This window comes from Peromyscus eremicus, chromosome 1 (genome assembly GCF_949786415.1).
Source record: "Peromyscus eremicus chromosome 1, PerEre_H2_v1, whole genome shotgun sequence".
NCBI classification, from domain to species: Eukaryota; Metazoa; Chordata; class Mammalia; order Rodentia; family Cricetidae; genus Peromyscus; species Peromyscus eremicus.
Window position 1 is genome coordinate 172,961,200 of NC_081416.1, and position 12,934 is coordinate 172,974,133.

At 44.0% G+C, this 12,934-nt stretch overlaps 1 protein-coding gene across 1 annotated transcript; it reads right to left on the minus strand.

Annotated features, from left to right (window-relative positions):
• Window positions 1-11,558: 11,558 nt before the first annotated feature.
• LOC131902533 (speckle-type POZ protein-like) lies at window positions 11,559-12,641 on the minus strand. The gene has a single exon (XM_059253561.1). It carries the CDS (start codon window positions 12,639-12,641, stop codon window positions 11,559-11,561), a length of 1,083 nt encoding a protein of 360 aa, XP_059109544.1.
• Between the last annotated feature and the right edge of the window lie 293 nt (window positions 12,642-12,934).

Genomic DNA, 12,934 nt, shown 5'->3' on the forward strand with positions numbered 1-12,934 from the left:
GAGCCATGAACGCCCAGCTCTGCTATGGCTTGCTATTACCTCTTGACCCCCAGGAAACTTTATTTATTAACATACAAATAAAATTACATTTCAGTACAAATAAAATATGATCAAGTAGGCTTCATCCCAGAAATGCAAGGGTGGTTGAACATACAAAAGTCTGTCAATGTAATACACCATATAAACAAACTCAAAGAAAAAAACCACATGATCATCTCACTAGATGCTGAAAAGGCCTTTGACAAAATCCAGCACCCCTTCATGATAAAGTCTTGGAGTGATCAGGAATAAAGGGAACATACCTAAACATAATAGAGGCAATTTACAGCAAGCCAACAGCCAACATCAAAGAAAATGGAGAGAAACTCAAAGCAATTCCACTAAAATCAGGACCAAGACAAGGCTGTTCGCTCTCCCCATACTTATTCAACATAGTACTTGAAGTTCTAGCCAGAGCAATAAGACAAGAAAAGGAGATCAAGGGGATACAAATTGGAAAGGAAGAAGTCAAGTTTTCATTATTTGCAGATGACATGATAACGTACATATGTGACCCCATAAATTCAACCAAGGAACTCATACAGCTTATAAACACCTTCAGTAACGTAGCAGGATACAAGATTAATTAAAAAAACCAGTAGTCCTAATATATACAAATGACAAATGGGTTGAGAAAGAAATCAGAGAAACATCAATCTTTACAATAGCCACAAATGATATAAAATACCTTGGGATAACTCTAACTAAGCCAGCGAAGGACCTGTATGACAAGAACTTTAAGTCCCTGAAAAAAGAAACTGAAGAAGATATCAGAAAATGGAAAGATCTCGCATGCTCATGGATAGGTAGAGGATTAACATAGTAAAAACGACAATCTTACCAAAAGCAATTTACAGATTCAATGCAATCCCCATCAAAATCCCAACACAATTCTTCACAGACCTGGAAAGAGCAATACTCAACTTCATATAGAAAAACAAAAAACTCAGGATAACCAAAACACTCCTGTACAATAAAACAACCTCTGGAGGCATCATGGTCCCTGACTTCAAGCTCTACTATAGAGTTACAGTATTAAAAACAGCTTGGTACTGGCATAAAAACAGACATGTGGACCAATGGAATCGAACTGAAGACCCTGACATTAATCCGCACACCTATGAACATATGATTTTCGACAAAGAAGCCAAAACTGTACAATGGAAAAAAGAAAGCATCTTCAACAAATGGTGCTGGCATAACTGGATGTCAACATGTAGAAGGCTGCAAATAGATCTATATCTGTTTGTTAAGTGCACAAAACTTAAGTCAAGTGGATCAAAGACCTCAACATAAATCCAAATTACTCTGAACCTGATAGAAGAGAAAGTAGGAAGTAGTCTTGAACACGTTGGCATTGGAAATCACTTCCTAAATATAACATCATTGCACAGACACTGAGAGAAACAATTAATAAATGGGACCGCTTGAAACTGAGAAGCTTTTGTAGGGCAAAGGACATGGTCAACAAGACAAAAAGACAGGCTACAGAATGGGAAAAGTTCTTCACCAACCCCACTACTGACAGAGGTCTGATATCCAGAATATATAAAGAACTCAAGAAATTAGACATCAAAATACCCAACAGTCCAATTAAAAAATGGGCTATAGTGCTAAACAGAGAATTTTCAAAGGAAGAATCTCAAATGGCTGAACGACATTTAAGGAATTGCTCAACATCCTTAATCATTGGAGAAATGCAAATCAAATCGACTCTGAGATACCATCTTACACCTGTCAGAATGGCTAAGATCAAAAACACTGAAGCCAATTCCTCAGCTGATCCTAGTCCCTCAGACTGGAAGCCTCTCAGTCCTCATCCAGAATGAATCTCAGCTGAACTGTGCTGCTCAAAGCCTAAAAGCTTAACCAACCAAATGCTTCTAGTTTCTGGTCTTCATGCCTCATATATCTTTCTGCCTTCTACCATCACTCCCTGGGATTAATGGCTCACTTTTTGGGATTAAAGGCATAAGACACCAAGCTTGGCTGTATCCTTCAACACACCGAGATCCAGGTAGATCTCTGCCTCTGGAATGCAAAGATTAAAGACGTGTGTTAGCACTTCCTAACCTCTATGTTTAATATTGTGGCTGTTCTGCCTCTGACCCCAGATAAGTTTATTAGAGTGCACAATATTTCAGGGAACACAATACTACCACATTTCCCCTTTTTTGTGTCTAAAATTAAAAAAAGCTTATAACTAATACAAGAAAAACTATCTAATAAGTATATACAATATATACAGTCAAGAGTTATATTAACAATGTCTAGTCCACTAACATTTGACAGATTCTGATTAAAAACTCCATTATATATATTGACAATGTCCAGTCCAGTAATATTTGATAAACACAGACAAAAAATTTCATTGCTTATCCTATTTAAAACAAGTAGTTCCTTTTTAAATGTAGATTCAATAATTGACCTTTTTATCTTATCATGTCCATATTCTATCTTTTTTCTTTTCATAATACATTCAGTAGTCTACCTTTTGTCATTTTTTATCTTCCCCTTTTTCTTTTTACAGTAGATTCAGTGATCTACCCATCTTTCCTATTATTTCTTTATCTTTTTTTTCAAAGTAGAGTCAATGATCTACCTCATATCTATATTCTCTTCTTTCTTTTTGCTTTTTTCTTAAACAAAAACTCTGAATCTAATTTCCATGTTCAGCTTTTTTCCTGACCATTAACAATTAACAACTTGTAACCAACCATTGTAAACAATGACAATATCCAAGACTCATTAATCAACCCAAAACCTCCCATCCCATCTCTTGGGAATGTGAGTGTCATTTTCTTAAAATTGCTTCCTGCTTTCTGGGGGGTGAAGACATCTTTAGGAAATCTTGAAAAGAAAATTTTTGGGTTAATTGTTAAGTCCTATATCATTTGTCCAGTCACTGCATAATGAGATAGTGCAGGGCTTGTTTCAAGTCCTTGTTCAAGTAGTCTGTGAATCTGGATCATCTCAGCTAGCCATCTCAAAATTGTCCTGAGCAGTTTGTAGTCCAAAGTCAGTCTCTCTGTGGTGTTAATTAGCTTAATGGCTTTACCATAGTCCATGTGGAATCATCTTTGTGGGGTCCCATCATCCTTTTGAAGATTTCAAAGTTGCTGTTAGTCATGGTCATGGTTCCCTGCAGTCTTTGTGTGTGTGTGTGTGTGTGTGTGTGTGTGTGTGTGTGTGTGTGTGTGTGTGCCTCCTCCATAGTTTGGAGCAATCACATTCTGATAAATGTCTGTCTCTTGGAACCATGAATGTTCTTCCCTAGAAGAGAAAATCTTCACAGCAATTTCAACCACCATGTGTCTTGCCAAATTTTTCCAAACTGACCTTTGCTGATGCTTTCTTGTAACACTATGGTCCTGGCAATTCTTCTCTGAACAAGCAGCAGTAAACCCTTTGCCCAAGGTAGCAGCACCTCCGCAGTCACCAACAGGATGAAAAGTGCCCGGCCTGCAGGGCTACAATGGGTTCTCGACCACCCTAAGGATGGAATGATAGGGACAGGAGATACAAGGAAATACACCAAGTCAAGATTCTGATCAAAGTGCAACTTCATTTTTCTCCAGGAAGGTTCATATCGTTCCTGCAGGGTGGGGGGAGCAAGAAGCTGTCATCTGCATAAGGTGGGGCAAGCTAACAGGATGTTTGTATAGGATGTTTACAGGGTGAAAGGGTCAAGGGCTCTGACTCAATGTCCTGTTGCTAGGCAACCTGACTGTAAGATGATCTAGATCCCTGTCTTATGGGGGTCTGTATTTTTCCACTAACTAGAGATTCTGTCCTTGTCCCTGACATCTCCCCCTTCTTAGTAATAAATCTAAGGGCCAACATAAACCAGGTTCAAATGGTCTAAAAGGAGGGCTCTGAAAGAGGCTTTGCATGGAGGATTACAGAGGCCCTATCCCTCTAAAGGTTGTGAAAAAAGGTCCGAGAGGGAAAGTCTCTCCAGACTCAAGCACCACAGGCGTTCCCATAGTGCAGGAATCAATGGACCCTGCAGTTTTTTGAGGGAGCGGAAATGGGTAAGCGCAAGGCTGCTACTGCCCAACCGCTGTGCAACAGGGCATATAATCCGGGCTCTCGGGATTTTGGGGTACCATGGTCCCCAGCCTGTACAGTCCCAGCTGCACTCCAATCATGCCTTGATTGAGCCTTTTTCCCACACACAGGTGCAGCCTCCCTCGAGTGAAGGGGTCTGTGTGGGGCATCTCTCGTCAGGGGAAATTTCAATCCTGGAGTCCTGCATATCAAAGCAGTGGCAATGAACCTGGATCTGCCTGGCTGGCAGGTCTGTTATTTGGCTTCAGATGAACCGAGTGAGCCAGGAAAGTGCCCATGGCCCAAAGGCAAGGACCAGGAGCAGGCCTACAACAGGTCCTAGGAGGGAAGGAAGAATGGTCATTAGCCAAGGGAAGTTGGAAAACCAATTCTAGAACCATCAAGCTCTTGTTCTCCTTTTTTTTTTTAACCTTTACCATACTGTCCCTGACTACCCCAGTATTGTCTGTAAAGAAGCAACATTTCTCTTTGAGCCCAGTACAAAGGCCACCCTGTTGTAGAAAGAGGAGATCCAGGCCTCTCCTGTTCTGTAAAACTACCTCAGCTAGGGAGGAAAGGGATGACTTGAGGGCAGAAATTCCCTGTTCAAATTGGGCAATATCCTCGTCTATGGACAGTCAAAGCTCAGAGTAATGTTGGTTGGACAGGACCAGAGAGGCAATTCCTGTGCCTGTTCCTGCTGCTCCAACCCCCAGAAGGACTGCTAGGTGATGGGAGTAACAGACTCCTGTCAAGGCAGTCGTCTCAGTACGGCTTCTGTTCCTAGAGATCTAGGAATTAGTTATGACCCCCTGTGATACCAAGGCCAACAAGCCTTTCTGACACTTTGGATGAAAATTCAGCACTGCCCTTGGAAACATGACCCCTGCTGTCAGACTGGATTTGTGACAAGCAGTGTCCCTGCTCAGCTCAGAACATGATTGACTATGGGACCTGTGTGCTGTGTAAAAGGTCTCAAACACAGTTTGTTGTAAAGTTCCCATTGTCCCCCCACAGGAACTCTGAAAAGCCAACACAGCATTATTAATCAGTAATACATTTTCCCATCTTTTTTTTTTTCACGTGCCATTCTAACTGACATGCTTGCTAGAGCTCAGCCAATGGAACTCCAAGGAAAGAGAACGGAAGTTGGTGACCCACATACTACATAAGCTAAATCAACAGCCATTCTTTTCATAAAAGGGTGGAGCAGAATGATAACAGAGCTAAAGGGCTGGTGGGGGTTGCTGTGGGTGAGGACAACAGCCTGGAGGGCTTGCCAGAGGGACAGCATTTGAAACAGAAAAAGAAGTTGTTTCCTCAGGAGAGGGGCTATCTGTTCTGGGCAGATCAGGTATATTTACAGCTCTAACCAGGCATTCCGGCAACCACCTGGGAGCAGAGTTTATCTCTTTTATGACACCATTAACAGGACTTAGTCTTTCTGTGATGATCAGCAATGGTGTTAATGCTGAATGTTCTCCTACCCCACATCATGAGAATCAGAAGGCTGCTTGCCCTGTCAGACTCCCCCTCCCCCTGCCGGCCCCTGTGACTCTCTCCCCATGAATGAAGGAGCCCACAATCTGGAAAGTCCCTCCCCTCCACCCTCCACACCCCAAAAGCTCCCATCCCCCCAGTGCCACCAAGACCCGACCCTCCACGACAGCAAGCATCCCCGCCAGCACCCCAGTCCCGGGAACCACCTCCAAGGCCAGATCCCCCCCCATGAAGACAAAACATCGCCAACACCTCCTACACTTTGTGATCCTCCACCACCATCCCTTCCAGAATGGCCTTACTCTGATGGAGTAGAAACATGATCTCAGAGACACCCCCCATCCTGCACACCAGGCGACTGCCCATCCAGAGACAAAATGTCCCCCGTCCCCTCTAGCCACCCAGGGGACTCATGGTTGCCTTAGCAAATCCTGAAAGCACCAGTAGCTACCCCAAGCCCTAGTTCCTGGCAGGCAGCGTTTGTATTTTCAAAGGCCAAGTGTTTAATGAAGGTACTTTTGTTTTTGTCTGCCCGAACAGTCTCTCGGCGGGGAGGGAATTTTGTCTGTGCTGCATTTGTATCATAGGGGAAGATGCAGTGAAGTTTCTTTAGCATCCAAGTTTTTGAGGACGGCCTTTCAAGTGAAGTAGTGGGAGTGGAGAAGAAAAAAGAAATCTGTAATTGGTTGTGATCAATTAGTTGTAAACACCACTACCCTCAGACCAACCCTCTAGGGAGGACTCCTCAGCAGGGTCTAGAGGGAAGTTAGAGGTAAAATTGTTAAGAGAGGGATAAAGATGGGCAGGAGCGGACTCCTGGGGATTCTTAGGTTTAAAAGTCGTGAGCATCCCCTCTTCCATACAGCACAGGTTGTGAACCGAGGGACAGACCGAAGGCGGACCAAAAAGCGCTCGGGTGTAGAGGGGGAGCAAAAGGCTTCTTTGAAGATTTTTTTTCCTATATTAATAAGCTCTTGTATGTCAGGGGAATGTTTATATACCCTAAGAATGTCATCAATAATCAACAAAGGCTTTAAGGTCTTTTTTTCTTTACCCTAGTTCCTTGTATCTTGAGGGGCTCATTTAGGCCAGAAATAAATAAACCTTGTGACGAAGTTGCCTGTCCCATGGCTTGTCACTTTCTTACCTGTGTCGTCTCCACTCTCCTCTGGAATCGCATCCTGAAGCGGGCGATTTCAGGGGGATCCAACAACTTCACCAAGGCTTTGGTCTTTCCTCCGGGAGACAACGTTCTGAATCCTCAAGAGATGGTTTCATCCACATTGGGTGCCAGTTGCCCTGCCTGCAGGGCTTCAACGGGTTCTTGACCACCCTAAGGATGGAATGATAGGGACAGGAGATACAAGGAAATACACCAAGTCAAGATTCTGATCAAGGTGCAACTTTATTTTTCTCCAAGAAGGTTTATATAGTTCCTGCAGGGTGGGGGGAGCAAGAAGCTGTCATCTGCATAAGGTGGGGCAAGCTAACAGGATGTTTGTATAGGATGTTTACAGGGTGAAAGGGTCAAGGGCTCTGACTCAATGTCCTGTTGCTAGACAACCTGACTGTAAGATGATCTAGTTCCCTGTCTGTATTTTTCCACTAACTAGAGATTCTCTCCTTGTCCCTGATAAGAAGAAGCTAGCAACTTGGAGCAGCAGCCGATGCCTCCATAGTCCCACAGCTGCCACCGTTTGTGCCTAGGCCCCAGCCAAAGCCTCCTAGGCCAGCCTCAAACTCGGGATCCTCCTGCCTCTGCCTCCTTCAGTAAATCCTACTAGTGCACCACCACAACCGGCCGAGTATAGCTCAGGTCTGAGCAGGGGCCTGCAAGGCCACAGGAAAGCAGTTTTTTCATTAATTCATACCACAAACATTGGGCCCAAGATGAAGCATGAATCTTAAATGGTCTTATTAATAAAATCAAACCTGGATCCCAGCTGATTCAACAACAGAGAGGGAGAACAAGGAATAGGAGACCATGGTAAATGAAGACCACATGAGAATAGGAAGAAGCAAAGTGCTAGAGAGGCCCAAAGAAATCCACAAACATACCCCCACAACAGACTGCTGGCAATGGTCGAGATACAGCCCAAACTGACCTACTCTGGTGATGGGATGCCCAATACCCTAATTGTCGTTCTAGAAACACCATCCAACGACTAAGGGATCTGGATGCAGAGATCCATGGCTAGGCCCCGGGTGGAGCTCTGGGAGTCCAATTAGCAAGAAAGAAGAGGGTTTATATGAGCGAGAATTGTTGAGACCAAGGTCGGATAAAGCACAGAGACAAATAGCCAAACAAACGGAAACACATGAACTATGAACCAATGGCCGAGAGGTCTCCAACTGGATCAGGCCCTCTGAATGGTGAGACAGTTGATTGGCTTGATATGTTTGGGAGGCATCCAGGCAGTGGGACCGGGTCCTGTGCTCATTGCATGAGTTGGCTGTTTGAAACCTGGGGCCTATGCAGGGTCGCTTGGCTCAGCCTGGGAGGAGGGGACTGGACCTACCTGGACTGAGTCTACCAGGTTGATCTCAGTCCATGGGGGAGGCTTTGCCCTGGAGGAGGTGGGAATGGGGGGTGTGCTGGGGAGAAGCTGAGGGGGGCAGGAGGGGGGAGGACAAGGGAATCCGTGGCTGTTATGTAGAAGTGAATTGTATTGCAAAATAAAAAAAAAATTAAATTAAAAAATTAAAAAAAATCAAACCTAGAGCAATGTATTTGGGTGAATGCTGGAAGATCAGAGAAGCAGAACAAGCCACAGCCACCTCACCTTGCCAATTCCTCAGCTGATCCTGTTTCCTCAGACTGGAAGCCTCTCAGTCCTCATCCAGAATGAATCTCAGCTGAACTGTGCTGCTCAAAGTCTAAAAGCTTAACCAACCAAATGCTTCTAGTTTCTGGTCTTCATGCCTTAAATAACTTTCTGCCTTTGACCTGCCTCAACTTAATCTACCAGGCTGGGCTGACTTCCCAGGGGAGAGCTTGCCTTGGAGGAGGTTGCAATGGGGGGTGGGTTGGGGGTAAGTCTGGGGGTGGGAGGAGGGAGGACAGGGGAATCCCTGGATGATATTTAAAATTAAATTATAAAATAAAAATATTTATAATGAAAAAAAAAGAAAATACAAAAAGCATTGGATAGCTAAAACATTCCTGAACAATAAAAGAACTCCTGTAGGTCTCACCATTCCTGACTTCATGTTGTACTTCAAAGCAATGGTAATAAAAGAGTGTGGTATTGGCATAAACTGAATGGAAGAAACAGACATAAATCTACATACAGGGGCTGCCACCCAGGTCCATGGGGACATCTGAGCCCTGACTGCTGCTGAAGGCTATCTAGGTCCATGGCACCTCTGAAGTCTGAGGCTTTGTTCAAACTTGGATCATTGGACAGCTGAGCTACACTAAGTAAACTGACTGGTAATCTCTGCTTTCTTCATGGACCTGGTCTGTAGCACGAATCTTAAATAGTCTTATTAATGAATCAAACCTGAGGCCAGTTATTGGGGTGAATGCTGGAAGATCAGAGAAGCAGAACAAGCCACAGCCAGCCTCACCTTGCTAGTTCCTCAGTTGATCCTTTTTCCTCAAACTTGGTCATTCACCCCTCCTAACACTGTTTTTTTCCTTCTTGGCCTTGGATTAAGGACATCTGAAGCCCAAAGTGGCTTGGGAGAAGTCTGAGCTTCCAGTTCAATGATCTGTTTGTTGTAGCTCCAGTCAGGAGCAAAGCCACAAACCACCAATCACACTGGAATCAAAATTTCCAAGCAAAAAACTTAAGGTCATGTAAAGAGAAAGCAAACTTTTTCCCCAAGAGGTCACTAGGGGTGATAGTGAGTGGTCCTATTTCCTTTTCTAACACCTGATGCCTGGGACCCATGGATCTGGGTTATGGAGAAATGTGCCTCCTGGAGAATATTACTCTAGCCCTCTAGGTTGCTGTTACATCATTGGCTACATAACAGTGTCTTCTAAACCTCAGGAGAGAAGCTTCAGGATGTTGGTGAACCTGTGCAAACCAGTGGATTCCATGATTGTGGGCCACAGGTTCACCTATCTGTCTGTGAATTTAATCTTGGTCAGAAGCAATACCATGTGGAATAACATGATGGTTGAAAAGACATTCTGTTAGTTCCTGTGTGGTAGTTTTGGTAAAATCATTACAGGTGGGAAATGCAAATCTATATCTAGAATAACAATCTGCTACAGTAAGGATGAAGCATTGTCCATTCCATGGAGAAAGAGGTCCAATGTAGTCATCCTGTCATGACTTTGTTGGATGGTTAGCCTGGGGAATGTGACATCTCTGGGTCTCTGTGTTGGTCTTTGCTTTTGGCAGATCTGGCATTCAGCAGCAGGTGTAACCAGGTCAGTCTTGATGATGGGATATCTATGTTGTTGATCTCAAGGATAACCCCCATCTCAGCTACAATGGCTACTGTGATCATGGGCCCATGGGGTAATACCAAAACTGACTTGGGAAAGAGTCTGACAGTCCATGGTATGGATCATCGTATCTAATTAATTATTGACCTCCTCCTCTGCCTGAAGCACCTTTCATGGGAATTTACAAAGGACAAAGATCTTCACATTCTTTTCTCCTTTGCAGATCTGTCCAAATACTTCTCCCCCAAATGCCTTTCTAATTTGTCCTTATTTCCTTATTTGTTTTTATGTTTTCTTCCTTCATACAATTCCAGCTGTCCATAGTCTCCCCTCCTTCCCTCCACAGAGATGTACTACTTCCCTATTTCCCTTCAGAAAAGCACAGGTTTCCTGGGGTTATCAACTGAACACAACGTACTAACATGTAACAATAGTAGTCACAAACCCTCATATCAAGGCTAGAGAAGTCAACCCAGAAAAAAGAAAAAGTTCCCAAATCAGACAAACAGGTCAAGAGTCCTTGTACTCCTCCTCTTATGAGTTCCACTAAACACTGAGCTAAACAACCACAGCCTACATGCAGAGGACTTAATACAGACCCATGAAGGCTGTGTGATTGCCTCTTCGGTCTCTGGGAGACAAAATGAGCTCTGTTTAGATGAAGGTGTGGGCTCTGTTCACCTGATGTCTTTGATCCCTCCTACAATCCTGCTTTCCCCTGTTCCTGGAGATTCCCTGAGCTCTGCCTAATGTTTGGCTGTGGATCTCAGTATTTGCTTGCATCAGCTGCTAGAGAAAGCATAACTGATGTCCATTGGTCTAGACAGCAATCTATGAGTGTAACAGAATTTCGGTAGGTATTATTATATACAGTTATTGTATGAGTGTGTCAGTAAGACCCTGCACAAACTTCCACAGATGAGCAGAGCTGGATGGACTAAAATGGGATTCTTCAAACAGAAACACCACTGGAATCCACAAACTGATTTTAAAATTTTTATTCATTTGATATTTTATTTAGGTAGGTATTGTCTACAGAGATGGATGTGCCCATGGAGACAAGAGGAGGACTGAACAAGGGCCCTCTGCAAGAGCAACAATTGGTATTGAAACTGAGTCATCTCTTTAGCCCACACACTGAGTTAGGAGAAAAAATGTCTTCATTCTCTTCCACTTCTCTTCTAATCAAATATTCATGTTTGTTTTCTCCTTTCCAGAGTCCTTGACCACAAGTTCTGCTCAGTCCATTCCAGACAGGTTTCTCCAAAGAAACCCTGTTGTATCGTGCTTGGGGTCAGCAAATAAAATGAATTCCAGTTTCCAACTCAATGACAAAAATCAAATGAGGACAGTAACAGGATCGTGTACAACATAGTTCAGCGCTTCTCCTCCCTTAACCGGACAATCAACTCATAAGTGCTGTATTATAATACCCTGAGCCACCATGCTATCATTCCCCAGTTCCACTGAAAATGCACCACACATCACACTGTCTACCCAGGTGTCATTGGTAACAACACTGGCTGCTGCTTCTGGGTTACAGGTATAGGACAAGGTTGACCAGGTCCTAGGATTGCTTCAAGCGTTTGAAAGGGGGCTCCAAGAAAGGGAGATGAGCAGAAGCCAAGGAACGGTATGCTTCAGCCACTAAATGGGGATAGGAGCCCACCATTTTCTTCCAGCCTGAGGTCTCAGAGACCTCAGAAGCATGAGCTGTAATGAAATCCAGTGCCTGGGTTTTCAGCTGCCCTGAGCTGTGGAGGTCAGCCAGGAAGAGAGTGTGGGCAGCATTCTCCACAGAGAGGTCTCTGCAAAGGGCATCCTCACACATGACCTTCAAACGCCCCAGGCAATACTTGTCCGCAGCTGCCAGCAATGTATCTGCCATGCTGTCCAGGTCTGGTGCCTTCCCGGTGTAAATGAAGCCCATCATTGACTTGAAGACTTGTGGCTCCAGGTCAGGGATCTCAACGCGGTTCTTTCTGCTCTCCTCCATGTCATGCTGAAACATGGCTCTGAAAACTGGAGAGCGAGCTGCTAAGATGGCCTTGTGAGCCCGGAATTCCTGACCAGCTACCACCAGGGAGCAGTCTGTGAACTGGGAATTCTCCCACAGCTCTCCTAGCTCATCTGCCAATGTGCATCTGGGAACTTGAATCTCTGGCTTCCTGTTCTGGTGAGAGATTCTAAAGGATTCCTCGAAAACCCTCACAGTGCAGAGCAGGCTGAGCTTGTCATCTGGGAGAAGACGAGGCGCATTGGAAAAGAGGAAATCTCGAAGGATGTACTTTTTGAATCCACAGCAACGGCCTGGCACAAACCTAATGGCTCTTGGGCTCCTCATAGTTTGTGTTTTCTCTCCTTCGGCGCTTATGATCCAGAACTGGAACTTTGCCCAAACATGACTCTTTAGACAGCTGAGCAAAACTAGGGTAACTGACAGGTAATCTGCACTTACTTCATCGAATCCGTTCGGGTTTACTGTCAAACACCATTTGCCATTGGCTTCTGTTGAGAAAGTTGGGCTTCTAATGATTTCTGTCCTTTCCTCCACAAAAAAACGAAAGTTATTGATGTTCCACATGTAGGAGTAATTCTGAAGGCTGATTTGTGTGTGGTCCCATCTCTGGGCTGTCCCATCTCCTGCCATTTCTTCTCCAGGTAGTTTGAAGGTTCAACTGGATTCAAAATGAAGAATTAGCAATTTTTTCCTCTTCACCTTGTGAGACACAATAATAGACACGAATTAGATGTTAAGTTTTTGTTTTTTTGTCTATTCCCTTGGTCTGGGAACTTGGATCTCTGAAATTTTCTATACATATTTCAGTACTAGTTTCAGAGAAGACAGTCTAGGCTTACTTGGGACTCTTACATCACTCCATTTTTGGTCTAGATTGAATCTTAGGTCAATAGGTCATTGGTTTTGACAATTATACATACACC